The 27,885-nt window shown below is 31.7% G+C and overlaps 3 protein-coding genes across 3 annotated transcripts; 1 reads left to right on the top strand and 2 right to left on the bottom strand.

The window, feature by feature from the left end:
* The first annotated feature begins 1,278 nt into the window (after positions 1-1,278).
* On the top strand, positions 1,279-5,455 carry LOC108471333 (transcription factor bHLH62-like). Its single transcript, XM_017772969.2, has 8 exons — positions 1,279-2,339; positions 2,418-2,597; positions 2,692-2,757; positions 3,086-3,154; positions 3,290-3,361; positions 4,149-4,370; positions 4,976-5,072; positions 5,160-5,455. Exons 1-8 carry the CDS (start codon positions 1,527-1,529, stop codon positions 5,195-5,197), a joined length of 1,557 nt encoding a protein of 518 aa, XP_017628458.1. The 5' UTR covers positions 1,279-1,526; the 3' UTR covers positions 5,198-5,455.
* An 8,158-nt stretch (positions 5,456-13,613) lies between these two features.
* Positions 13,614-17,530, bottom strand: LOC108455140 (peptidyl-prolyl cis-trans isomerase FKBP62). Its single transcript, XM_017753745.2, has 13 exons — positions 17,120-17,530; positions 16,939-17,025; positions 16,082-16,342; positions 15,894-15,968; positions 15,711-15,791; positions 15,429-15,623; positions 15,246-15,338; positions 14,960-15,135; positions 14,729-14,851; positions 14,495-14,641; positions 14,283-14,410; positions 14,083-14,203; positions 13,614-13,907 (listed from the first exon to the last, which is right to left on the bottom strand). The coding sequence occupies exons 1-13, from the start codon at positions 17,298-17,300 to the stop codon at positions 13,857-13,859; spliced, it is 1,719 nt and encodes a 572-aa protein (XP_017609234.1). The 5' UTR covers positions 17,301-17,530; the 3' UTR covers positions 13,614-13,856.
* A 2,617-nt stretch (positions 17,531-20,147) lies between these two features.
* LOC108470185 (pentatricopeptide repeat-containing protein At3g25210, mitochondrial) lies at positions 20,148-22,247 on the bottom strand. Its single transcript, XM_017771453.2, has one exon. It carries the CDS (start codon positions 22,134-22,136, stop codon positions 20,985-20,987), a length of 1,152 nt encoding a protein of 383 aa, XP_017626942.1. The 5' UTR covers positions 22,137-22,247; the 3' UTR covers positions 20,148-20,984.
* Between the last annotated feature and the right edge of the window lie 5,638 nt (positions 22,248-27,885).

Raw genomic sequence — 27,885 nt, 5'->3', positions numbered from 1 at the left:
TCAAAATGGATTACAATTCATAGACTTCTCGCGAAAAAAATAGAAAATTCATCTAAAACCATCATTTGTTGACCTTAAAAAGTAAAACCCAATAAACCATGGTGGAGTTCCAAGAGAAGTTATGGAAGCATGGGTTTGGATTTGAGAGCCATTGAGAATTTCAAGAGAGAAGAAAACGACGACATTTTGGTGCTTTGACGTTTAAGGCCCGCCAATTACCCCCCAGTTCCCCCCTCCGTCATTTACGGCCAAAACAACATTAACAATATTTTATAATAATTAAATAGTAATTGCTTTGCTTAATATTAATACTACCACAGTAACATGCACCATCATCATAAAAATTGAAAATTAAAAAATGATAAATATGCTTTAAGTTCATGGACCTTTGATACTTTTGAAATTTAGTCCTTTTAAGTTATAACTATATTAATTGTTCTAATCGGAGTTAGTTAAGTATTGATCTGAATAATTAAATCAATAGCTATCTAACTATAATCCAGATATTTATAAAAAAAAACTATAATCCAAATAAATATTGAAAAAAATCCACACATTTAAATAAGGTAAAATTCAAACACGAAATCTTAAAGTTTCTTTGAGCTTCAACCTTACCATTGAGACAAGGTCCTGTTGGCGAGTAGCAGCGGACATTAATAGCTTCGAATTTTTGGAAAATTTTATTGTTCTTTAGAATTTTTTGAAGAAAATTAATTAAATCACCTCAAATTTTTGAAAATTCTCTTAAATTTCACAAAGGCTAAATTTTTTTAACTAGATCCTCATTTTTTTAAAAAGTTCTCATTAACTTCTCAAAATTTTAAAAAAAAATTTAATTAGTCCCACTCCAAAGCTTAGTCCCATAATCTGCTACTGTTGACCAGCCCCTACTTTTATTTACAGAAAACTAATTCTTATAGGTTGTGAGTTTATAAATTAATTTCTAATTGTTAATATTATTATTTTTGTTAAATTTGTTGATATGCACCTCTAGGTGAAATCGTACATCTCTTATTAGAAGATGTGCATGGCATAGGGACATGACGACGAGTTCGTGTATAAACACGACTTTCTCTCTTCTTTTGACAAAAAAAAAATTTATTTAAAAGTCGCGTAACTGTATAATCGATCCGAATTTAATAAAATTATTTTATCGATATTAATAATTTAACTTACAATTTTATATTTGAAAAATAAATGAATTATATTTTTAAAATTAAATTTATAATACTAAATTCCAAATATATATTAACTATTTATTTAGATCTATATAACTCCATTGCAGCTGAACTTAAGACATCCCCTTTCGCTCTTTTACTTTTTTTCCCTTCTTGCTTATCATTTTCTTCACCAAACATTTTTCACTAAAGTTTCAACCAATTTGATACCATAATTCATTCATTTTCCTGGAAAATATAAAACCCAAAGCTACATTATCAAACTGGGTCTTCCTTCTTTTTTAGAATTAAACCAGTTCCTGATCTGGGTTTTCACATTGAACTGACAATACTTTTTTTTTTTTCAAAATGGAAAACCAGTTTTTTCTTGGTGCTCATGGACCGCCATTAGACTTTGGGCAGGCATTATCATCACCCTTATCAACAGCTTGGCAATCCTTATCTTCACCCATGGAAATTCAAGCAACTGAGTTGAATTCAACAGATTACGGTTTACAATTTGAGTCAGCACTGAGTTCAATGGTGTCTTCTCCAGTAGGATCGAATTCAAATCTTTCTAACGAGAGTTTTATGATCAGGGAATTGATCGGAAAATTAGGGAGTATCGGTGGTAACGCCGGTGAGATCTCTCCACAACCATTAATAGCTAACAGCACCAACACATCTTGTTACAGCACTCCATTGAATTCTCCCCCTAAATTAAGCTTACCATTGAATACTTTAGTGAAAGAGAAATTACCCAGTTTAGGGAAATCAATGGGTATGAATTCAAGTGTGGCTGATTTCTCAGCCGATCCTGGATTTGCAGAACGAGCGGCGAAATTCTCTTGTTTTGGTAGTAGAAGCTTTAATGGCAGAACGAGTCAACTCAGACTCAATGATACTTCTTCCCCTTCTCCTTCCCTTTCCCCTTACAGATCTAATCCATTATCATCAAATCCCAAGATTCCCCGTGTTTCAAGCAGTCCTTCATTGAACGCAATGGTAATTGAACCATTACAAGATCGATCCGAGTTATCTCATTCTCAAGAAGAATCCTCCATTACCAATGGTGACCCAAGTTTGAAACCTTCAAAAGGTACCAATTCAAGGAAAAGAAAAACAGTTCCCAAAGCAAAAACAAATGAAATTTCAACATCCCCATCAACAAATGCTCCAAAGGTATCAAATCAAACTTGATTTTCATTCAAAATTTTGTTCTAAAAACATTCATTAATCAACTAATTTTGTTATCCCCAGGGGACTGAATCAAATGAGAAACGATGCAAATCAACCGAGAGCAATGGAAACCAAAATGATTCGATCAAAGCAGAGGATGATGCAAAAGGAAATACAAAGCCACCTGAGCCACCCAAAGATTATATTCATGTTAGAGCAAGAAGGGGTCAAGCTACTGATAGCCATAGCTTAGCTGAAAGAGTGAGAATTTTTATACCCAATTTTTAAAAGAAAAAATTACTGGGAATTTTGCATTTTTATCATTGATTCTTATACTATCTATCATTTTGATTAGGTCCGCAGAGAGAAAATCAGTGAGAGAATGAAGCTTCTGCAAAATCTTGTCCCTGGTTGCAACAAGGTTCGTACTTTGTTCTAAGAACAAAGGGTCTATATTTTTTTAGTCCCTATATTATGATAAAATTCGAGATTTAATCTTTTTACTTTAATTTGACATAATTTAGTAGATTCAAATTGATGAGATTATCAATGTAAAATTTAACGTAGTTTAAGAAAAATTCACGATCTCATCAATTAGGACTTACTGACAAATTATGCCAACATTAAATAGAAGGGTTAAATCCCAGAGTTCAACATATTGGAGGGGCTAAAACTAGGATTAGACCAAACAGCAACTTGGTAATATTATTGCTGTAATCCTAAAATCTTGAATTTTCCAACTTGTATAGGTGACTGGAAAAGCCTTAATGCTGGATGAAATTATAAATTATGTTCAATCATTGCAACGTCAAGTTGAGGTAAAATTTTATTATTATTATTTTTAACATATTTATTGATGAACGTGTGGTGCTTTAATTTCTTAAGATTTAAGCTCTTTTTATTTTTTATTTTTTTTTGACTTTAATGGTTTAATGATAATTTTTTATTGGCAGTTCCTTTCAATGAAGTTAGCTTCAGTGAATACCAGGCTGGATTTTAACATGGATAGTTTAATGCCAAAGGAGGTAAGTCTAAACTTTAAAGATTCAACTACATTAAATAAATACACATGAAATTGAAAGGGTCAAATTTTTATTTTGGTCCTATAATTTAATTTGAAATTATTTATTTTATTTTTATAATGTTGTTAATTAATCTAAATAGTTAACGTTATTAACTATTCTGATTAAGATGCTCTTAGGGTTTTTTCTTCTTAAAACCCTTCTTCCAACTCGTCATACTAACATGAATTTTCTTGGGCATGAGATAGGGTTTTTAAGAAAAAACTAATGTTAACTGTATTAATTTATTGTTAAAATATGTTATAGGTCCTTTTATTTTTCACAAACATGAAATTTAGTCACTTTACTTTTAAATTTTAAAATTGAGTCTAATTGTTAATCCTATTAAATTTTTTGTTAAATTTATTGGTGTGAAATTTTGAAATAAAAAAATTCCTTTAGTAGCAATGTAACTAAAAAGAACGCATTATGGTAAATATAAATTTAACAAAATAAATTTTAACAGTGTTAATAGTTATATCTAAATTTTAAAATCTAAAAAGTATGACTAAATTTTAAATTTACAAAGAGTATAGGGACTTATAACATATTTTAACCTACTTTATTTAAACCATCTAACTAATAACATTATAAAAATAAAGGACCAAATCTTAAATTTGGATATAGTTGAAGAACCAAAACCATATAATTTGACAAATTTATATAAATTCATATAATGGTTCAAATCTTTTGAATTGGGATTTACTTCGTATGTATGTATATATATGTATCTTCTTTTGTTGTTTTGTAGATGTTTCAATCAAACAATAGTTTGGCACATCAAATATTCCCAATGGATTCCTCGGCAACAGCCATATTTGAACAGCAAAATCCAGCACTACATCATCATCATGCCAATATGTCTAATGGGGCAATGTCCCAATGCTTGGTGGGCCCATTAGACACTTCAATACATCCCAATCTCAACACCCATTTACCCCAAATTCACCATTTCACTCAGTCTATGCCTCAGGTAAATTTCCTTTTTCTACAATTTTCATTTTGAGTTTGAGTATTGTGAATAAAAAAAATTCTAAGAGAGTTTGTCTCTAGTTTAGGGTTTAGTTTAGTTCTATTATTAATTTAGCTAGGACTCATTGTCTACGAAAAAAATGTGAACCCATGAAATTTTTTATGGATAAATTACATTAGTAGTCACTCATCTATTTTTTTTTTATATCCAACTATTTAATTTTGTTTTTTTTGTCACCCAATTATCTTAAATTTTTTTGTGTTTCAATTATTATGTTAGCCAATTGATGACAAAAAAAAGATAAAAGTGAATAGTTGGGTGACAAAAAAAAAAACCCTGATTTCTATCCTTTTATTCATGGTTGTTGGAGCTTGATAGACTAGTATCCTATTCCGAACAAAAGGTTGAATTGGCTTTGAATCAGAATATTTTTTCTATTTATGATTTTTTAATGATTTATTTATTTAAAATTGGATTAGTTGATTAAACTGATCAAATTGAAAATTAATAATTATCAATCCGATTTTAAAAATTTATTTTTTTATTTCAATTTCAGAGTTCTAAACCTCTAAAACTTTTACCTGATATTAAATTTATATTTGCAGTACCCAACATTTTGTGAAGGTGACCTTCAAACCATAGTTGAAATGGGGTTAGGCCAAAATCAAAGCAGGGAAATGGCATTACAATCAGAATTCCAGGGTAAGTAAAAAAAATTCAAAAATGTATAAGGATTAAGAAGTAAATTTAAAAAACTAAAATGAATTAATTATGATTGTTTTAATGCAGGCTCAAATCAAGTGTCCCAGATGAAAGTTGAGCTCTAATAACCATTTTAATCTAGAATTAGAGCTGAAAAAGAAAGGAGAAAATGGCTGTGATGTTGTATATATTACAATATATGGACCCATTGCATGAATGATTTTGTCTTCTAATTTTCATTTTTTTTTGTGGGTTTTTTAAAAAAAACCAAATTATTCAATATAAAATTTGGGTATTTAATGGTGCAAATGATCTTCATAGCAAACAGCACCACTTGTTTGTAAGATAATAGTATTAATTAATGCTAATTACTATCATTAGAATTTTTATTTTATTTTTAGCCTTTTTCATTTTTTCCAGACTATTGGAGATTCAACTTCATTAATATTTGAAACATTATTATTTGCTTTGGAGTCGCATCAAATTTGAGGGATTTGATCTCATAATAAACTAGTGTTAAGCAGCTGTATTTGTTTTCCTTTTAACTAGCAAAAAATAGGGTGATTAAAGGATTTGGTGTTTTTTGAGCGGGTCAACTCAAACCATGATTATTGCCATTTTAGAAAAAAAGGACCAATCTGTTATTCATTTCTAGAAGGTGGATTATAAGAAACTTTTTAAAATTAGGACAGTTTCTATTTTTGGTCATTTAAATTTGAAATTTTACACTTTAATCATCTAATTTTATAATATCATTAACTAATTTAAATAGTTAATACGGTTAAATATTTGAATAAAATGTTAACGTGAATTTTTCTTTAAAAAACTTTTTAACACACAAAATATCATGTCAGCACAATAAGTTGAAAAAAGGTATTTTAAAGGATAAATCATTGGTATTTAAGCTAACTAATAATGCTAAATTAAAATTTAGAGATTAAATCTCTTATTTTAGTAAACTAAAGGGATCAAAACAAGAATTTTACCAATTCAAGAAAGTACTAAGGTTAAGGACATCGTGTTTTTGACTTTCGAAATTAAATGAGAATAATATTTCGATTTTATTTTCATTAGAACGACAGCTCAACGAAACAATTTTATTTCAATTTTTTCCATTACTTTGAAATATTTTAATTTCAATTCAATTTTCAAAACCATACAAACACCCAAAAGTATTTAAATCAAAATTACCATAGACTTATTGATAAAAAGAAGTTTGACCATGGTTTTAAAAATTGGATAAATAATCTTTGTTAAACCATTAAATCTTGATTCAATCTGTTCGATTTTAATTAAAAAAATTATTATCAATTCAACTAAATCAATCATTTTTTGTCTCGATTTCAAGTGATTTGTTCAAAAATTAGTCGTATGTCCAAACTGAAATAACCTACTGATTTGTAACAACCATGGTAAAATTTGCCTAAAGATTTCATTTTTTTATAAATACTAGATTGCTACTTTTCAAAATTCACCCATTTTCAGGGGGGCTCTTATATTAAAAAAATAAAAAAAGAAAAGAAGCTTCTGTCCCTTTTTACTGTGACAGAAAAAATAATTAAAAAAAATTAAAGTCAAGGCTGTCAACCACAAACAAAAAAGATTAGAAGTTATAACCACCCCTTTTTAATTTTTTATTTTTTTGCCCCTTTTCTGCATCAAAAGAATCCCAGGTTGGCAGTTGTTAGATTCTCATAGGTCCCCTAAATCATTCAAATTTATTGAGTTTTAAAAGGTTCATCTTTCATAATTTACTTTCAATTTGTATTTAAATGTATCTATGAGGAGTTTATATTAGAAGTTCCATTATATTTTATTATTTTTATTTAATAAATAAATTAATTAATTCTTGTAGATTAGATCAAATAACAAATTAAACAAAGAACACGTAGCGTGTTATGTGTACTTCATGTTAATGTATAGGAATCAATTTTAACATTACAAATTAATAGAATTTTTAATAGAAAAAATTAATTTGTTATTTAATCTAATGTACAAGGGCTAATTTGTCTATTTTTTAATAGATTAGGTTCTAGTATTGAGACTCAATTATACTTTTATAGGTATTGGTTTAACGGGAAGATTGAAGTCTTATGAACTTTGTGGTGATTTGGGCCCCTCTATATTTGAGCTATGTCCAGATATATTCAAGTTTAGATATAGATATATTTCAAATATCAATTTAATTGTGCTTTGTGATGATTAATTTTAATTTTAATTATTTGAATGTATATTATTTTGTACATTGAGTCTTTAAGTACCTACAGAGGCGAAGGCAAGGCAGGTATGTAGTGGCCTTGCTCAACCACCCAAAAAAAAAAAAAAAAGCGTGGTAGAGTTATCCTTTTGTTTATTTAAATTTATGCAATTATAAATTAATATAATGGTAAATTTGTGCTTTGGTCTTTAAAATTTTATTATTCTTTTTGGCCTCCAGCAATATTCTATCTTCACCCTTGAATATTTAGGTCTGTGTCTTCCCTCACACAATTTGTAGGAGAAACCCATAAATTTTTGAAAGGAGGGTGAAATTAAATTATAAATTTTTATATATCAATATATAATTTATAATATATTAACTTATGATCTCATTAATTTTAAATGACTTAACATAATTTTTTTATTTTTACATGACTAAAGTGAAATTTTACTATATATATTAAATTATAATTTAATTATTTATTAAGGGACTGAATAATATTTTTTATTTTGGGACCAAGGCTGCTATATACCCTTTCTAATTCATCCTCACACAATTATCTTATGTGAATCTCCAATCTAATTATATTACGATTCTTCGTCTTTCTGTGCTTTATTCAATATTTATTCATGTTTTGGACATAAAATTTAATTGCTTTCAATATTAATTTTTATTAATAAAAATTGAAGTTCGTTTAGCATAGTGGAGTTCAAGTATGGAAAAGATGCTCATACAAATTATTTTTTTAAAAAAAGGGGGCTAATAAAACTTTTTAATTATTAATTGTGGTCTGTAAGTAAAAAATTCCAGTTTCTGGGGTTAAACAAAAAGATTTCTGAAATTGCAGCTTTAATTGTAATTTTTTTTATATATTTTAATTCAAAGGGCCTATTATTGCTCTACATATAGGTCTTTGTTTAATTAGCAGAAAAGATGCTTTTGAGTGTGGGTTTTTTTTTTTTTTTTAATTGTGACAGTTTTTGTCGCTGAAAAGTTTATATTCAATCATTTAGCCACGTGCTTAGAGATTAAATTGAGAGAATTTTGATTAAAATATGCCTAAGTCTTTATTCGCTTTATAAATTAAGAATTTAATTTTTATATATATATTTTTAAGAAATTAGTTTATCTACTTTTTATATTTTAAAATTTATGTCTAATTATTTATTAACTTTCTGTTAAATTTGTTAGCGTGATATTTTAAATAAAAAATATTCACTCGGTACTTGGTAGCCATGTAATTTAAAAAAAATAATATCGTAATCAACTCAAATTTAACCAAAAATTAACAACATTAACAATTAGACTTATATTTTAAAATCTAAAATGTAGAGTGACAAATTAATGGAAATAAAAGTATAGGACTAAATTCTCAATTTGAACAATATAGAGACTTATGACGCATTTTAATCAAGAATGTTTTTGTTATAAACTATTATTGAATTTTAAATTAATCTTTTAATTTTGAATATTTTAATTGACTCCTCTAAATATTAATACTACATTAATTAGTTCATTAAGGTAGCCTAGTTAGTAGTTTGGGCATTAAATGTGGATTCAAATTTGAACTGAAGCATACGATGAAATACGTTAATCAAATTATAAACATGGGTGTATCTTTTACATGGAAAATTTAAATTTAACCTATAAAAAAGAAAAACAACATTCCTAAAATTTATTGACACTATTTGTATTTTTTATAACAACTAGATCCGAGTTATCTACGTGATAAAGTATACAAATATTTATCTATGTGACATTTAACTCTTGGATTAACATCTAAGCCGATGAAATGATATAATTGGTACAATATTAATGTATTGAGAATCTAACTAAACCATTTTAAAATTTAAAGAATAATTTAAAATCTAAATAATAATTTAAATATGTTATGAAATTAACCCTTTTCTTTAGAGCAAACAAGGTTTTATATAAAAAATTATATATATTGTCAATTATTATGTTTGATTGATTCTGCTAGAGTTCAGAACCTTGACAGAGCTGCTATATAAGAAGCTTAGTTGGCATTTAAAATTTTCAATTCATCTAAAGATAAAATAACACTTAGTCTTTAAATTTGTCAATTTTTTTATTTTACTTCTTCAAATTTTTTATTCCACATTAATTTTGAAACTTAACAAAATTTCTCAATTTGGTCGTTAAGCTTGGATTGAATGTTACTTTATCACTTTCTTTAAAGTCAGTTTCAAATAATAATTGATAAAGCTTAACTATTATCCAATTTTTATATAATTATCTTATTTAGGTTATTAATTTTAATTCAATAGTCTAATTGTATACCACTTTTCGTGAATTTTAAAAAGAAAAATCAATTTCCAATTAAACCTAAACAACAATAAAATTGGTTAAATTGCATTCAATTCCATCTAATGAGAACCAATAGATTGATCACTTGCTTACAAAATTATAAATGGAATGCATATACTAAATGCGATATGTTTATTATATTTTGGGGTTTGATAAATGGATCATATTGAAAATTTTTATTATATTTAAGTTTACTAAATATAGATCATATAAATAACTTTTAAATTAGGGAAAATAACAAATAAAAAGAGAATTGACAAGAGTACTATTCTCATTGAGCAAATATTTTGTGATAAATGGTACTACTAGAGTTAGATGACGGTTCGATTTAATTTTGGAAAAAAGAGTTAGGGTTATCTTGCAGTATTTTCGTTTTTAATGGTTGAGTTTTGGTTGGATCTTTGTGCTAAATGGATTAGTTGATTCATTATGCGGATTGGGGAAGAATCACTGGTTAAGATTGAGGTTAAAGTTATTTTAGAATGTTTAAAGATAGCATGAGATTCTAACTTCAGACAATTAAAGGTGGAGTGTGATATGTAGGACATGCATTTGGTTCATGAGAATGCTTCCCCACTTTTGCTGCCACGTTTTGTTGCTCAACTTCCACATCTTGTATGTGTGATAGTGGGTGTATGTGTGATAGTAAGACATGTTTTTCTGGCTTTTGATGGGGAGCCACCACTATAAATATCCCAAAGCATAAGGCCTCTAAGTATAAAAAACAATTTCATCTAGTGAAGTTTTCGAGTGCTTAGAAGACTTTGATGATTTTCTTGTTTTTGTATAGCTAAATTCGACGTCCTCGTCGATTGTTTAACGCGCTCGACAGTGGTGTTACAATGTCTAGATTTTGACATTTAGTTCAAGCAATGGCTGGAGGTATTTATGTTCGATATTTTCCTCTACACTTTAACGTTTAAACCATAATTTATGATTACATGATAACGTTTTAGTAGTTGAAACTATTCTAGCAAGTGGTGCTGCAAATAGTAGGATGTCGGAGTTGCATTTGATTCACCAACTCTTAAGTCTTGATTGGAGAGTTCGTTTTTAATATATTCCGACGGGCCATAACAAATTTACTGATCATATGGCTAAACTTCCAAGTTTATATTACAATGAGACACAAATTTTTACAAAAATTCCAATTTCGGTAAAAAATTTACTCAAGTCAGACATTGGCCATTCACTTGGTAATATGTTGTTATCTTTGTAATCACATTAGAACTGCTTTATTTACCAAAAAAAGACGATTTGAATATAAAAAAGTAACTGAACTAGAACAACTTCCATTGGTATGAATCAGTTTGATTCATCCGTTTTTGTTTTTTTAAAAATCTCTACTTTTTCAACGTTATTTTCCTTATTTTTATTTTATAAAAATTATTAAAATATAAATTAATTATAAGTTAAATGAAAATAGTTCAATTTTGATAATAGTAAGTTTGTCATCTTATGAGCAAATCAAACTTCAATAGTTATAAATGTCAAACCAAATCGATTAAAAATTAGGGTTTGAATCGGCTTTCAATTGTTCGAGAGTTGTTTTTACAACCCAAACTACCACCACCGTTACTATCATTATTATTAGTAGTATTTTCTTTCAAAAGTGTCTTTTAATATTGGGTAAAAGCACTATAGGAGTTCTTGTTGTATTGCATTTTATCATTTCTATTAAAAAATTGAGTAAATTAATTCCTGTACATTAGATTAAAGAGCTAATTGATCATTCTTTTGAAAATTTCATCAATTTCTACTAGTAAAAACTATTTCTTGTACATTAATATGACGTACATATGGCACATTACATGTCAATATCTTGTTATTTCATCAGTCACGCTAATTTTTAACTGTATAAATGAATGAAATTTTAACAAAAAAAATTGATTTGCCCATTGATTTAATGTACATGAACTAATTTATTCATTTTCTAAATAAAAGAAATAAAATACAAACTAACTTCTAACCCAAAAATTTTTAAGATACTTTTACCTCAATATTGATATTTAAAACCCTCTATTGCTTCAAAAGATAGGGTTTTTAATAATGGAATTTATTGGTAACAAGTCTTAATCAAAATCTTGAAAACCATGTGCTAACCAAAATCTCAAATTACCCCTCCAAAAAAATTGAAAAGCAATCCAAGTATTCACAACAACAAAATAATAAACCATACTTTGAAGGGATGGAATTTGAACCTTAGTGGTTGCTATTGTAGGGCACAAATGTATATAAGATGATTAGGATAGGTAACAAAGTCATTTCTCTATATTTCATCGCCCTTTAGAAACCTTATTGGGGCCCTAGTTTTAACTTTGGTTGGTCTATATTTATTTATTATATGGTTTGGAGAGAAATAAAAACAGGGTGTGAAGAAACCACTTTGCCTCATCATTTGTTTCACCAACCTTGCATTATTTCATGCTCTCCAACTATAAGCATGTGTTGTTTTGCTTTTCTGCATTTCAAAGCTTCGTTGGTTGCCATAAAATAACATCGATTTTGATTTCAATTTCAATTTCAATTTCAATTTCAATTTCAATTTTGAGATCTTAATTTTATTGTTCAAAATCGATAAATTTAAATATAAAATTTAATTCAATTGATTCATACAACTGTACTAAATAAATTTATTCATGCAATCCCATTGACAAATTTATTCTATCTACATTTCCGCACGTAAATCAAGTTTTAATACTAGTATCTGGAACTCTTGTTAATTAGTATTTTTGTAGCCCTTCGCCCCATCATTTGCACTTATTTTCTCTCTTAATTAATTGGTATAAAAATTTGTGGCCTTATTGGCTTGAATTAAATGTTTAGCACCGACGCTACATTAGACCAAATGGTAAAATATTTTTCTTTGGTACATAAAATGACCATATGATTGTAATAAATATCTCGTTAAATTCTGCATTTAGTTTACAACTATATTTTAATTTTATATATTTCTATTTTAAAATTTTAGTCTTAAAGTCTTAATATAATGACAAAAATTTAATCTATATCATTATTAAAATTATATATTTAATCCATGTTCACCAACTGAATCATTAGCAACTATTTTTAAATTAAAAAAAAACTTGAATAAATATTTTCACGAATATTTTTTGTAATTATTATTTAAAACAACAAACATAGCCATTATACATGTAATAATATATCAAATTTAAAAATAACAAAATTTAATAAATTTATATTTTTATTCGATTAAAACTAAAATTTTAATTTTTAAAAGTACAGATACCAAGTCCGATAAGTCAAATAACAGAATTTAACCTAAATATTTAAAATTTGTATTAAATACAAAGGCATAAATTGAAACAAATATGAGATAATGCATGAACCTCATATAATTTATTTTTATAATATGATATATACGAAAAAAGAATTTCAAAAGACAACCCATCCAACTAATTTATCCAATTAAATTGAGTAAATTACTTATTTAACCTATTCCAAAAGACACCTCAATTAATTCCCCAATATTCTAAAATCAATGGAGAAAAAGATCAAATTCAAGATTTGATATCAATCATGATTTCATTTCAACAAATCCTTTTTACCATGTTATTGACATTGACCTCAACATTGTAAACTCAAAATTCAAGTCTCAATAATACTCTTAACATCAATCCATTTCTATACTCGAACATCAACTCCGCTCAAGACAAAACCAAACTAATTACTGCTCAACCTCCACTCCATATTTACCAATTCAAATCAATTTTTTCATGTTAAATAATTTGTGAATATCATACACGCCTTACAAATTTTTTGCTCACTGTGTAATAATCTTAAATTAAAAAAAATGTAGTTTCTGAAATTTCACTTTTTACACCTAATTTTTAATCTCTAGATTTATTCTGACCAACTCCTAAAGCAACCATTATACTCTACCAAAACACATCCCAAATTCCTAACCCTAATTGAGCTCAGTTCTTCCCTAAAGCTACAATTATACATTATTATAACATAATAATATATCAACCTCAAAAGCAACCAACAAGTTTTCAATCTTTTGGGGCAGTACCCCTTGTATTGAAAATAAATCTCCAATAAACAGAAATCTTTTTTTTTTTAAAATGTCAACAAACCTCAGATAGAAACGAATCCATTACAACTCAAATTCTCTATGTCAAAGATAAGTTGTCCTGCAAATAGAACAAACGTAGTTAAAAGACCATAAAAGGCTAGGGATCATCAACTTCACTTTAATTGATTAAGGTCTCCAAGCTTTGCTTCATCTCCACCTATGCCTTGCTATCTATGCTCATTGGTTCGGGTTCCTTTGCAGCTGATTTCTGGTCAATAAGATCAAGACAAGATCAGCGGCAAGAATCATCACAAAAAAACCCATCAAAGATTCTTGTACAACCAGTCCAAATAATAATTCTTCAATTATATAGGCAACGTTCAATGCCTGTACAAACAGTCCAAATAATTATTCTTCAATTATATGGGCAATTGTATACTTACACTGGAATCCCCAGAATCCATTTTATTCATCTTGGCAAACATGTTGCCATAGAATTTGGCTTCCTTCTTGTTATATTCCTTGATCTTCTCTTTCAAAGCTTTGTATTCGAGCTTCACCTCCCTGATATCAAACAATAATAAGCACGTTGAGTTCATGATTTGGGACACTAGAAGGGTGTATTAGCTTGTTGGGCGATTACCTATTATCGGGGTCAAGCTCAAGAGCTTTCTTGATATCAAGCTCCGCCAAATCCAAATCTGCCAGATTGATGTATGCTTGAGCCCTTCTATACAGTGCTTTCACGTTTGCACTTTCTAATTCTAAAACCTGCATGTGGATGAAACGGAACAGTTAAGATCATTATGATATCTATCAAGAAATCATGATTGTTGCGATGAAGAGTATTCTAACCTTGGTGCACAACTTCTCAGCCTGCTTGTAGTCCTTTAGTTTCAATTTGCAAGCAGCATTGTTCAGATTGCAAGCTACCTTCAACGCCTTGGACTGCTTTTTCTCCTCTTCACTAAAGGAAGTATCATAATCAATATACTTAACAGCCTGCACGTAAAAACAACAATAAATGAGAGGCTATTGAAAGTAGAAACTGAAACTTCTACAAGGGAACACACTCATTGCACTAAATACCTTCTCATATCTCTTAGAAGCTCTCACATATTTGCCAGCCTTGAATAATACATTTCCTTCTTCCTTCTTTTTACCGGCAGCTTCAATTTTTTCTTGGGTGTTCAGATCCCATGATTCTTTTTCCTGAAAAAAAGCAGCTCGCGGAAACCACTTGTAACAAATTTCCAAGAAAATAATTTGCAGATACACAACAAAGAAACTAAATCATAACATGCATACTGATGCACTAACCTTGACAAATGATACCAACTCAACTTCATAGTAAACCGTAGAGTTTGGCGGTACCACAGCCAACTCCTGCTTTGACTCGGATGATCCAAATGCATACTCAGGTGCAATAGTCAACAGTGCTACTTCACCTTTTTTCATATTCAACACAGCTCTATCAAGACCTTCAATGACTTGTTCTGTAACAAAAATTGAAGCAGTCATAATTCAGTTGAAATCATGAAGTCAATAGACTGTGTGTCTTTTTTTTTTTTTTGGGGGGTGGGGGAGAGGGAGGACCATCTGTTACCTTCATCTAACTTGAACTCAAACAATTCTTCTCCTTCATTATGGCCCTTCTTCAAGAATATGGTACCATCTTGCAGTTTCCCAATCAATTTCACTGCAAAAAGATGCATAAAAGATATATATTCAACATCAAATTGTTTTGGATAGGGAAGGTTGAAATTTCTTCTCATAACTTAATACCAACCTTGGACAACAGCCCCCTCATTTGGGCGCTCATATCCCTCTCCTTCTTTCAAGATCTTCTTTATAACCTTCTTGTCATCAGTTACTTCAGTCACAGTTTTCCATGAAACCAACTCTAAAGTAATCAAGAGTGTGGCATTTGGAGGCACTGCACCTTCAGCACCAGTGGCTGGCTTCCCCTTCTCACCGAAACCATCTTTATCATAGTAAAAATAGGGTTAAACATCAGAAACAAGAACTGACATATTTACATTCATGTTATTGAATAGATAGAATAACTTACACTGTGGCTTCACTGTAAGAAGTACCTTCTCCCCCTTCTTCATTGTCTTAACAGCCCTTGCCAAAGCAGGACAGAATAGACCTGTTCATAGAGGAAGAACCAATCACAGGGGTATTTTAGGAATTACAGGTGACATACTAGGAGGGAAATAAGATGAAGAACAACAGCATAGATAATACAAACCATCCTTAACAGTGAACTCTACGCCTTCGGCTTTTGCCACCGCTGTGCCATCCTCGAGCTTAGCTTCATAGTTAACTGCGTTCAAGATAAAAATCCATTATTAAACCTCACTAGCTCAAAATGGACACCCCTCTTGATTATAATATCATTAATAACTAAATGAAGACAGAACATATTACAATACGTACCGAGCACTTCATCAAGGTCCTTTGGATTCTCCCATTTGTCACCTTCAATAAGTATCTTTTTAAATAACCCACCATCTTTGCAAATATCCTTGACACTTGTCCAAGATAACAATTCAACATCAAATTGGAGGGTTGCATTGGGGGGAATGGTCGGTGGTGAACCAGACTCGCCATACGCAAGTGCAGGGGGAATGGTAAAGATGGCATTTTCACCTTTCTTCATTGTCTTAATACCTTCATCCCATCCTTTAATAACTTGTCCTGCAAACATTAAAACAAAAGCCGAAATACCACATTAAGGCATACCCCCACTTCACCAGATTTTTTCACTTCAACAAAAAGATACCTAGAGGTCCAATACTAAGCTGGAACTTAACAATAAAACATTCATATAACACATCAAATACATCTCGAACTTACAGAGTTCTTGCCCCTCAATATTATCATCACAAGACACCCCCCCCCCCAAAAAAAAAAAAAAAAAACTCATTGTATCAACAAGAAACAAATCAATAAGATTCAAAGACATGCCTCCATTAAGTTCCAAATAAAACAAGTTCAAAAATATATTCACATTGTAAGTTATACAAGCTGCAAGCAGGAACGCTAAAGTTTTATCTCAAAACCTCCTCATCCCACTTTTAGTATAAGTTCCATAATTGTAAATGCATTTTCAGAAAATAATAATAATAATAGAAGAAACAAAACAAGCTTAACTAATAGGTTAAAAAAAACTAAAATCAAACTTATACTTAGAAGATTAAGTTCGCCATTTTTCCATCAAATCCAATGTAGAGCAGAAAATTAAATTAATTACACGAAATTTCAAAACAGAAGTAAGACTTATATTCGTTTACCTTGACCGAGAGTGAACTTAAAAGGAGTGCCTCTATCACGGCTTGAATCGAACTGTGTTCCATCCAGCAACGTCCCCGTATAATGAACTGCAACAATTTATAAACAATCAGAATCCAAAACAACTTGATTTAAAAAAAAAACGCATTTTCTTAGCTTTTTATTAGTATAATTTATTCATACCTTCAACTTCGTCTCCGATTTCAGGATACTCCCAACCTTCACCTTCCTTAACAAGCTTCTTCTTCAAGCCTTGATTTCCGATCTCCTTCTCTTCTCCGACTTTCAGAATGGGACTGTCGTCGGGAAGATCCATATCTTCGTTCATCATGTCTTCCGCCGCCGGGATATCGAAATCCTCCATTTGTAATCGGAAAAATCTAGAGAGAGATCGAGCGAGTGAGCCAAAGAGAGAACGAGTAACTGAGTGAGTGAGTTAGCTCGTCAAAAACGAAGAACCGAGTGTGAATGGGAAGCTTTGAGATGCGAAGGGAAGAGACTAAGGTAAGACCAAGAAAGAAAAAGACGGTGGGTTCTAGAGGCTTCTAACAAGGGTTTTTCGTTAGGCGTTAGCCATCTGTCTTTAACTTTAATAATAAGTCAGAATGCTAAATTTAGTCCCTTATAATTTGTTTTTGAAGTATTTTGGTCCTCAAACTTTAAATTTTAATCTATTTGTTTTTTTAGATAAAAATTGATTGGACGCTGACAACTCAACAGATGTTAGACGGATGGAACTACATAATTGATACAACACCAATATTTTGAGGACTTAATTAAGTTTTTTAATTTAAAGACTAATTCAAAATCTAAGGATGCAAACCGCAATTAAACTTATATCAAAAGTCATGCTAATATATAAAAGGTAAACTATAGTAAAGTTTTTTTTTAGAATTAATCATAAATTTAGCCACTAACTTTTATATATTTTGTCAATATAATCTTTATTGTAACTTAAGCCTTTTCTAGTCATCAATTTTTTTTCAAATTATTTTTTAATGATTTGATGAAAGTACCGTTAAAAAAATGATGTAAAATTTTATATGTAAAATATTTTAATGAGATATAATTTATTACTTAGATAACCCAATAAAATATTTATATGTAAACAAATATATGCATTCATTTCAAACCCTTTTTAGATAATTACGTTTATTTTCTTTAAATTAAGAATTATTTTTTAATTTCATGTATAATTTATTTTATTATTTTCACATGTAATCATCTTATTGTGTTACTAATTAATAAATTACATCTCATTAAAATATTTCATATCATCCCCATTAATTTTTTTAACGGTACTCTCATCAAATCTATTAGAAAAACAGTTTGAAAAAAAAAACAAAAGTTGATGACCAAACAATGCTAAAAAATACAATTAGGACCATATTGACAAAACATGTAAACTTTAGTGGCCATCATTAAGCCTTTTTTTATCACCAAACTATTAGTATTTCTTTTGGATCACCTAACCATTTAATTTTTTTTTTGGTCCTAACAATAGTGACAATTTTTAGAATTGACATAATAACAAATTTAACCCTCAATATTTATATATTATGTCAATTTAGTCTTGATTTTAAAAAAATTGAATCTCGATGTTTACACATTTTGTAACTTTCTTTTTTACAATTTTACTTTTCTTTAATTGTTATTCAATCATGCAATTAAAGCAATGTGAAAATCCAACTATGTTCAACTCAAGTAACAATAAATTTGGGTAAACTACACGATAATCATTCAATTATAAAAAAATATCATTTTAGGGACTCAAAATAAAAGTTGCAATTTAAACACCTATAATTATTTTTATCACTCCCATTAAAATTACAAACAATAAGTGACGTGATATTTAAATAAATTGGTATAATAATAAATTTAACCATCAACTTTTACATATTATATCGATTTAATCATAATTTTAAAAATTAGCTCTCAAAATTTACAAATATTCTCGACTTTATCATAATTTTAAATTTTCAAAAAATATATAAAATACATAATTTTTTTCAAAAATAAATAATGACGTGGTGGGAGAGATCCGACGGTGAAAGGGGGAGAGGTACTGGGAAGGGGGGGCTTTTTTATTTAATATTAATATTAATATTAATATAAAATTTAAATTTTATTATTATATATTTTTAAAATATTAATGTATTTCTATATATATATTTAAAATTTTAAAAATTTTGAAAATTTTGAAAATTGATTTTTAAAATAATAACTAATCAATATAATATGTAAAAGTTAAAGGCTAAATTTGTTATTCAACCACGTTAGCTTGCCATTAAAGTGATCAAATGACCGAACTACATAATATTAATACTGAAATTACAAACTTTTATTTTGAGTGTCTAAAATAAAAATTTTAATAGTTAGATGGCTATCTGAATAATTTGCTGTCACCCAAAACCTATTTTTTTTTAAATTCATATAATTATTTTAACGGTAGCAATTAATAGTATTACTAATTTGAATTTACTAATAACTTTATAAGAGCATATGACCAAACTATGCCGATTAAAGTAGAAGTCCTCTCTATTCCTTCCATTATAAAAAATAATAACTAAAAATAAGAGATTAAATCCCAATTATAGCATAATAGAGGGACTAGAATCATAATTAAGCCAATAAAAAATCTTAATATTTCTCAATTTTTCCACCACGTACCTCAAATGTTCTTTCTTTTTCTTGAATTAGAAAATTGGGAAAATACTCCATTTAGTCCTCAAGATAAACAACAAATCGTGAACAAAGTAAAAGATAAAAGGATTTTTTTTTTTAAATGAGGAACAAACTTCCCTCAGGCTCCAACCAGTTTTTTTTTTTTTTTGTTCTATAGCCTGCTCGGGGCCCCGAAATTGTTGGACCCGAATCAGACCTGAGCAGGTTGAATTAGAAATCAACTGGTTTTGATGGTTCATAAAATCAAAAATAGGTAGAACTGTTTAAAATGCTGACTTCTCGGCAGTCGCTGGTGAATATACGTAATGAAACAAAATGGTAGAAGTTGATAAGATCAGGAAATGGTGAAATTGAAAGAAAACATTGATGGCATACAAAATAGTACTTACCAATTGCGAAAAGAATCGGCAGAGTTGGAGTCGAAGCCAACTTCAAAGCACAGCTGACACTCATTTTAGATGCTAAATGATTTTCCGGGTTCTTACTATTTAATTGAGTTCGTTATAAATTTTGTTCACCACTCTGATTGAAAAAACTGCTAAAAAGTTCAATTCAATTCATCCTATTCATGTTCAATGAGCATATGCCCCAAATGCAGCAAAAACATAGATGCTCGTTCCGAGGGTCACAACCATAAATTAAAACAAAATTATAGGAAATGTTGAAGGTATACAAGCTGTGTGCAATGACACCATTTTCGTTGAAGCTGAAACGTCTGAGAAATATATAAACACCTGCAAGACATTTTATCATCCTATTGTTTTTTATTGGAGAATTCTCGTGGCTAACCATGATTGTAATGATAAAGACCGGGGGAGAAGCTGGTTGCAAGGAAACTGGACCTTTTCAGACCTGTTTACTGATGGGAACCCAATTTTGTTCCTATCGGAAAAGAATAGAGGAATACCAAATAGGCCATATTGTTGATAATATGCAAGAGCAATGTCAACCCACCCTTTTAACATAGATCTCAAAAGTACATGAATCAATTAGGCATCCCTCTTTGGATTGATTGGCAGCAAGAACTACTTCGTTTCCAGACCAAATAGACTGGCTTAGAAAATTTTCATTCTTGATTCTTACAATGCAAGGTATTCATCAAAATGCGATAATTCTTTTGGCCATAGACAAATCCCTCTTCTTCCAATCCTTGAGCAATTCAAAAGCATCATTACTATTCCCTTCACTACACAACTCTTCCAATACGGTCTTATAAGTCAATAAATACAGCGCCATTGAGTGTTCCAACATATCATAAACAATATCAATAGCATCATCAAGCCTTTGCTCCATTGCAAGGCTACAAATCAGAATCATGTAAACAAGAACTACTTAGTTTTTGGACCATAGAGACCAGTCATTCTCAATTCTTACAATGCAAGGCATTCACCAAAATGCGATAATTCTTTTGGCCCATGGACAAATCCCTCTTCTTCCACTCCTCGAGCAATTCAAAAGCATCATTACTCTTCCCTCCCCTACACAACTCTTCCAATACTGTCTTATAAGTCAATAAATCCGGCGCCATTGAATTCTCCAACATATCATAAACAACATCAACGGCATCATCAAGCCTTTGCTCCATTGCAAGACTACAAATCAGAATCATATAAGCACTCCCTTTCGGCACCAACCCTTTCTCCCTCATTTCCTTAAACAACCCGAACCCTTGCAACACCCTTCCTTTCTCACACAATCCCTTGAAAATATAACCATAGGTATACGCATTTGGCTCACATCCATACAACCCCATTTCGCGATAAACCCGAATCGCTCCATCAACATCTAAACACTTAGAATAAGCCTTAATTATCATATTCAACACGAAAGTATCTGGAATAATCCCTACAGCTTTCATTTGCTTAGTTAAAGACCGAACAGAGTGTAAATACACATAACAAACAGTTTGTCTATTGAATCTTCTAAGCAATGAATTAAACAACATAGCAAATGTCTCAAGTGTGGGTTTACAATCATCTGATTTCAGCAATTTCTTGTAAACATCAAAAGCTCGGTTGAAAAGGAACTTACGACCACAGCAAAAACGGATAACGGCGTTGTAAAGAGGGACGCTGATAGGGCAAGCACCGGCTATAACTTCCTCGACCAACGTTTCGGCATGGCGGTAACGTTTAGCGGAGATGAGGAGTTTAATCATGGTGAGGTAGGTGGTATCGGTGTGTTTGTACCCACGTTGTAAAGCCGTCCAACGGAAGATATCGAGGGCGAGATCGGCATCGGGTTGGGCTCGTAAAGCTGATTCGACGTCGGAAGGGGTGAAACCGGGTTTAAGTTTTTGAACCCAGGTTTCAAATTGGGTTTCGAGTGGTGTTCGGGTTCTGGGTCGGAGGAAGTGGGAGGCCGGGGGTCGAGGGGACGGCGTCGAAAAGCGGCGGCGATATAGAGATGGGTGCGTGAAATTGAGGGATGAAACAGCTGGGAGCGGTGAATAAATGAGATTTTTGAGGGTTTTTTGAGTAGCGGGGAGGAGCAAACGATGAATGGGTGCAGGCATTTTCGATCAGGGATTAACGGATGAATCAAATTGTGAAGCTTTTTACTGGTTACAAGCTTACGGTGATCGTCGATTTTGTTGCGGGAAAATCTGAGCTTAGAAGGTAAAATATTTGTACCAATTCTTTGTGGGATGGGCCAGGCTTAACATTGATGATTTAATTAGACTAGAATTTTTGGATGGGCTTGGCATTTATTTTGGGTTAATTGGTCTCATATATTAAATTAGACTTCAAAAGTTTACGATATTATAATCGAATTCTCGAAGTATTAATAAATTTTTTCATCAATTTTAGCTTTAAATGTTAACTCCAATTTGACTTAAATCAAATTTTAAATATGTCATGAAGCTTTATTCACTATTTAACTTTTAATACTCATTTTTGATTTTAGTATTTTAAATTATCATTTTGTTTCATTATATTCTAAAATATTTAAGGTGATAGAGTTCTGAATAAACAAAGAGTTTGATAAGCAATTCATGAATAGTTCAGTTTATGTTCATTTATCAAGTTAAATAAACATGAATAAGATTTTGAAGCTAGTTTATTAAATGAACCAATGATATTATCTACCATGTGTCATGTTCTTATTGGTTGGCATGGAGCTTTTGTGGGGGGAGGGGAAAACTGGGATAAGATGATAATTTAAGTACTAAAGTAGACATAAAAAGGGTTTAAGCACCAAAAAAAAAAAAAAAATGAATATAATTCAAGAGCTAAATCAAGAATTAAGCAAAAAAAAAAAAAACAAATCTCATAAAATTTAATTTTTTTGAACACAACAAATCCAAGTTCTTAATAATAAGCATAAACTTGTTTAAAAATTTCTCAATATGAATCCTGTTGTTTCAATAGGGTCGGAAGCGTGTAAATTATTGTACTAAAAAATCACACAAAGTTCAATTCCCAGGGAAGAGAGGTGGATCACAAGGATCTCTTAAATACCAAGTCTTTCCTTAGTCAGAATATCCCTTTTATAGTAATTTAATAGCACAATTAAATACTACTATTATACCCTCAAATATTGAAAGAAAAATAGGACAAGAAAGAACACAAGAGTTTTAACGAGGTTGATAAATTATACCTACGCCCCTCGGGCACTAACACCGGATGATAACTTTACTATCTCCAAAATATTACAAACAAATAGAATTCCTTAAGAATTCTCAAATGGGAGAAGAGAGAAAACTAAGAGAGAAAGATTGGTTGGGATGATTGAAATGAGAAATGGTTAGGCCTATTTATAGTTAAGGCTCAGGACTAACTTGCAAATGGCCTAAAAATTAGGGACCAAAATTGCAATTATCCCATTCAACTTTAAACAAGTTGCTTGCCACTTTTTTTCTTTCGATTGCCAATTGCACCTCCCACCACCCACCATTTTGACTTTTCAACAATCTCCACCTTGAAGATTTGATTAGGATAATCACATCTTCACTTCTTTCAACTCCCCAAATTCGATAAAGCTATCTTTTGTAATGCCTCCAAATGCGCTCTCGGCGCCATACACTGAAGGTGCTCAAATTCTCGGGATGTTAATCAAGTTCAAACAATGATTAAACTTGATTGTTGTTACCACTTTGGTCATCATATCTGCAGGATTATCTGCTGTCGGAATCTTCAAGTAGAATTTTCCTTTTTCAAAGACTTCCGCACAAAGTGATATCTTACGTCGATATGCTTGGTTCTTGAATGATAGACTTGATTTTTCGCTAAATGAATAGCGCTCGATTGTCACAATATAGACTAATGTGACTTTGAACAACTCCCAAGTCTTTCAACAATCCATTAAGCCAAATAGCCTCCTTATGACTTCAGAATCGCCATATATTCCGCTTCGTAGTAGACATGACTCATGAGATCGTAAGGTAGACTTCAACTCATGGGGCTTTCGCAAGAGTAAAGCAGATACCCGTAGTTGAACGACGTTTATCTAAATCACCAGAAAGTCGGAATCAACATATCCGACTACAAACCGACCAAGTGCTTCATCCTGTTCAAAAATTAAACCAACATCTACGGTTTTCGAAGATCTAGTAGAATCCATTCCTGACTTGCCAATGTCCTTTTCAGGATCATGCATATACCGCTCACAACTCCAACGACTTGTGAAATGTCGGGCAGCGTACACACCATCGCATACATCAAACTCCCAACTGCATTAGCATATGGGACTTTTGCCATATATTCTCTTTCTTCTTCGTTTTCGGAGATAATTGAGCACTAAGTTTCAAATGAGAAGCAAGTGGGTACTTACATGTTTAGTGTTTTCATTTACACCAAAACATTGTAATACCTTTTTCAGATATTGCTTCGATTCAAACAAAGCTTGCTCTCTGTCTATCTCTACTTATCTCCATGCCGAGAATCTTCTTGGCCTCACCTAGATCTTTCATCTCGAACTCTTGATTCAACCGAGCCTTCACTTATCTATCTCTTTTGGCTCTTGAGCGATTAACATATCATCAACATACAAGAGTAGATAAATGAAAGATCCGTCATGTAGCTTCTGCAAATACACACAATTGTCATATTTGCTTCTTGTGTACTTCTGCCTTTTCATAAAGCTATCAAATCGCTTGTACCACTGCCTCGGGGATTGCTTCAATCCATATAGCGATTTGTTCAACTTACAAACCCAATTTCTACCACCAGCATTTGTGTATCCTTCAGGCTGAGTCATATAGATCTCCTCTTCTAACTCACCATGCAAGAAAGCCGTCTTAACATCAAGTTGAGCTAGCTCCAAATTCAACTGTGCTACCAAGGCCAACAAAATTCTAATGGAGGAATGCTTCACAACAGGGGAAAAAACATCATTGTAGTCAATTCCCTCCTTCTGAGCGTAGCCTTTAGCTACCAACCTTGCCTTGTAGCGAACATCTTTCTTGCTAGGAGATCCATCTTTCTTTGCGAATACCCACTTGCATCCGATTGCCCTTTTACCTTTCGGTAATTGCGCCAACTCCCAAGTATTGTTCTTCGGAGAGATTGCATTTCTTCATCCATGGCGCTTTTCCATTTATCACTTTCTAAGCTTTGCATTGCTTCTTGATAAGTGATAGGAATATCATCATCAACAACGGGAAGGCGTGAGGCCACCATATCGAGAATCGAGCGGGTTTACGAATTTCTCTCCTTGGCCTTGCAAGCTGCAATCGGTTCGGTGTACTTAATGGTTCTTGGGTCGAACCTCTTCAACCTCTAATTCTTCCATTGTGGTGGAGAATTAGACTTATTAATGGGCAAATCCCCATCCGCTCAAACTCCACTGTTTTGGAGTACACTCCACCATTTGTGGAGTATCGCTTGTCTGAATATCTTCATCTGCTACCTTTTCAATGTGATGATTCATCAAAGGTAACATCTCTCTACAGATCATTTTCTTTGTGCTTAAGCACCAAAGACGAAATCCCTTCACTCCAGAAGTGATTCCCATAAAGAGAGCTTTCTTTGCCCTCGGATCTAACTTTGACTCCTTCACATGGTAATATGCAGTGGATCCAAACACATGTAAGGAATCATAATCTGTAGCCGGTTTTCCAGACCATACCTCCATAGGAGTTTTTCTTTCTAATGCGAGATGATGGCAAACGATTAATAAGATGGCGGCAGTATGTCATGACCTCACCCAAAATTGCTTGCCCAACCCAAAGATTGGACAACATACATCGAACTTTCTCCAGCAATGTTCGATTCATACGCTCTGCCACTCCATTCTGCTGTGGTGTATCCCTAACTGTGAAGTGTCGAACAATACCATACTCTTGGCACACATCGAAGAACGGATCACTTCTATATTCCCCTCCATTGTCCGTCCTAAGCCGCTTGATTTTCTTGCCAGTCTGGTTTTCGATCATAGTTTTCCATTTAAGAAAAACTCCAAGCACTTCATCTTTAATTTTCATGGTATACACCCAAACTCTTCGGAAAAGTCATCAACAAAAGTAACAAAGTAGTGTTTTCCTCCCAACGAAAGTGTTTTGGAAGGCCCCACACATCTCGAGTGAACATATTCCAAAATACCTTTTGTATTATGGATAGCGATCTTTAATTTCACTCTCTTTTGCTTTCCCGAACACAATGCTCGCAAAATTTTAATTTGCAAGCCTTTGCACCTTTCAACAATCCTTGCTTTGCGAATTTGCAAGGATTTTTCACGGCATGTCCCAACTTCATATGCCACAACCGCATTGAGTCCAATTCTTTGTTCTTAGGAAGGCTGCAATGATCGCTTCAATAACTGTACTACCTTGGTAGTAATACAAGTTATTTTTCTGATGCCCTTCAATATCACAAGTCGCCAAATGTCACTTTCAAAACCCCATCTCTCATAGTAACAACTGAACCATTGGATTCCAAGGCTCCCAATGAGATGAGATTTTCTTCAAACGGGCACGCATCAACATCGGTTAGAACTCGGTTGATCCATCTTGATTCTTTAATTGGATTGAACCTATCCCAACAGTTTCTGAGCATTATCACGCCCATATAAACAACTCCTCCATTTAGTTCTACTAAATCGAGAACCACTCCGGTTAGGGACATATGATAGGTACAACCCGAATCCAATATCCACTCATCCGAATGGAGCAGCGATGATGATGCAACCAATGATAATTGAGTCACGGTATCATGCTTTCCAACACAAGCATCTCAGACTTTTCCCTTATTCTTGACTTTGGACAATTTTTCTTCCGGTGGCCTTTCTCATGACAAAGGCACATTCATCTTTCCCGAGTCCGGATTTTGACTTTGATCTCCCTTCGAGTTTTCTTCCGAGTGTATGAACGACCTCGGACTACTAAAGCTTCAGTATCTCGATTGAGTTTTTCTGTTTGTCCTTCTTTCTCTGTTCATAATCAGTATAAGGCCGCATGACTTCGCTCGAGATATATCACTCGCCATGAAGTAGAGTAGTTTCTAGGAACTCAAACTCCTCGAAGTGACCCCAACAACATCAAAGCCAAATCTTCATCTTTGAATGTCTCATCCATATTCACAAATCGGTGACTAACTGATTAAATTTGGTGATGTGATCATTCATTGTGGTACTTGGGACGTAAGTGAAGCGAAACATCTTTTCTTCAAGTGGAGCTTATTTTGGTGTTTTTCTTCAAAAATTTTTCTTCAAGTGCCACCCACAACTTATTTGCAGAAGTCTCCTTTGAAAAAGCATACCTCTGCTCTCGAGAAAGGCATGATCGAATTGTGCCACATGCCAACCGATTGATCGCCTTCCAATCTTTCTCCTGGACATCATCTGGTTTCTCTTCATCAATGGCAATGTCTTGACCCTGCTGAAAAAGGGCATCTAGAACCTCACTTTGCCACATACCAAAATGGCCCGTGCCATCAAAGATCTCCACGGCCAATCTTGCATTTGCAATTGTCGGTCTTGTCCACATGGACGATGTTGAAGCTCCTACACCAACCGTTTTCTCCATAATCTTTCAATATACCTAAGGAAATCTTTTCGATGTGGAAGATCGGTTTAAAGCGCAACCACAGAGCATACTACGATTAACCTTCGCTCGATACCACTTGTTGTTTCAATAGGGTCGGAAGCGTGTAAATTATTGTACTAAAAATCACACAAAGTTCAATTCCGGGAAGAGAGGTGGATCACAAGGATCTCTTAAATACCAAGTCTTTCCTTAGTCGAATATCCCTTTTATAGTAATTTAATAGCACAATTAAATACTACTATTATACCTCAAATATTGAAAGAAAAATAGGATAAGAAAG

The sequence above is a fragment of the Gossypium arboreum genome, chromosome 7, assembly GCF_025698485.1.
Source record: "Gossypium arboreum isolate Shixiya-1 chromosome 7, ASM2569848v2, whole genome shotgun sequence".
NCBI lineage: Eukaryota > Viridiplantae > Streptophyta > Magnoliopsida > Malvales > Malvaceae > Gossypium > Gossypium arboreum.
The sequence above is the reverse complement of the archived record's forward strand: the minus strand, read 5'-3'. Positions and strand labels throughout refer to the sequence as shown.

Bases quoted from the DNA above. Each gene is read 5' to 3' on its own strand.
- LOC108471333 (XM_017772969.2), top strand. From the start codon at position 1,527: ATGGAAAACCAGTTTTTTCTTGGTGCTCATGGACCGCCATTAGACTTT. The intron at 2,758-3,085 runs GTTCGTACTTTG...CAACTTGTATAG, and splicing joins TTGTCCCTGGTTGCAACAAG to GTGACTGGAAAAGCCTTAAT. The intron at 5,073-5,159 runs GTAAGTAAAAAA...GTTTTAATGCAG, and splicing joins ATTACAATCAGAATTCCAGG to GCTCAAATCAAGTGTCCCAG.
- LOC108455140 (XM_017753745.2), bottom strand. From the start codon at position 17,300: ATGGAGGATTTCGATATCCCGGCGGCGGAAGACATGATGAACGAAGAT. The intron at 14,411-14,494 runs GTTAGAATACTC...ATCCACATGCAG, and splicing joins CTGAGAAGTTGTGCACCAAG to GTTTTAGAATTAGAAAGTGC. The intron at 14,204-14,282 runs GTAATCGCCCAA...GTTTGATATCAG, and splicing joins GAGCTTGACCCCGATAATAG to GGAGGTGAAGCTCGAATACA.
- LOC108470185 (XM_017771453.2), bottom strand. From the start codon at position 22,136: ATGCCTGCACCCATTCATCGTTTGCTCCTCCCCGCTACTCAAAAAACC.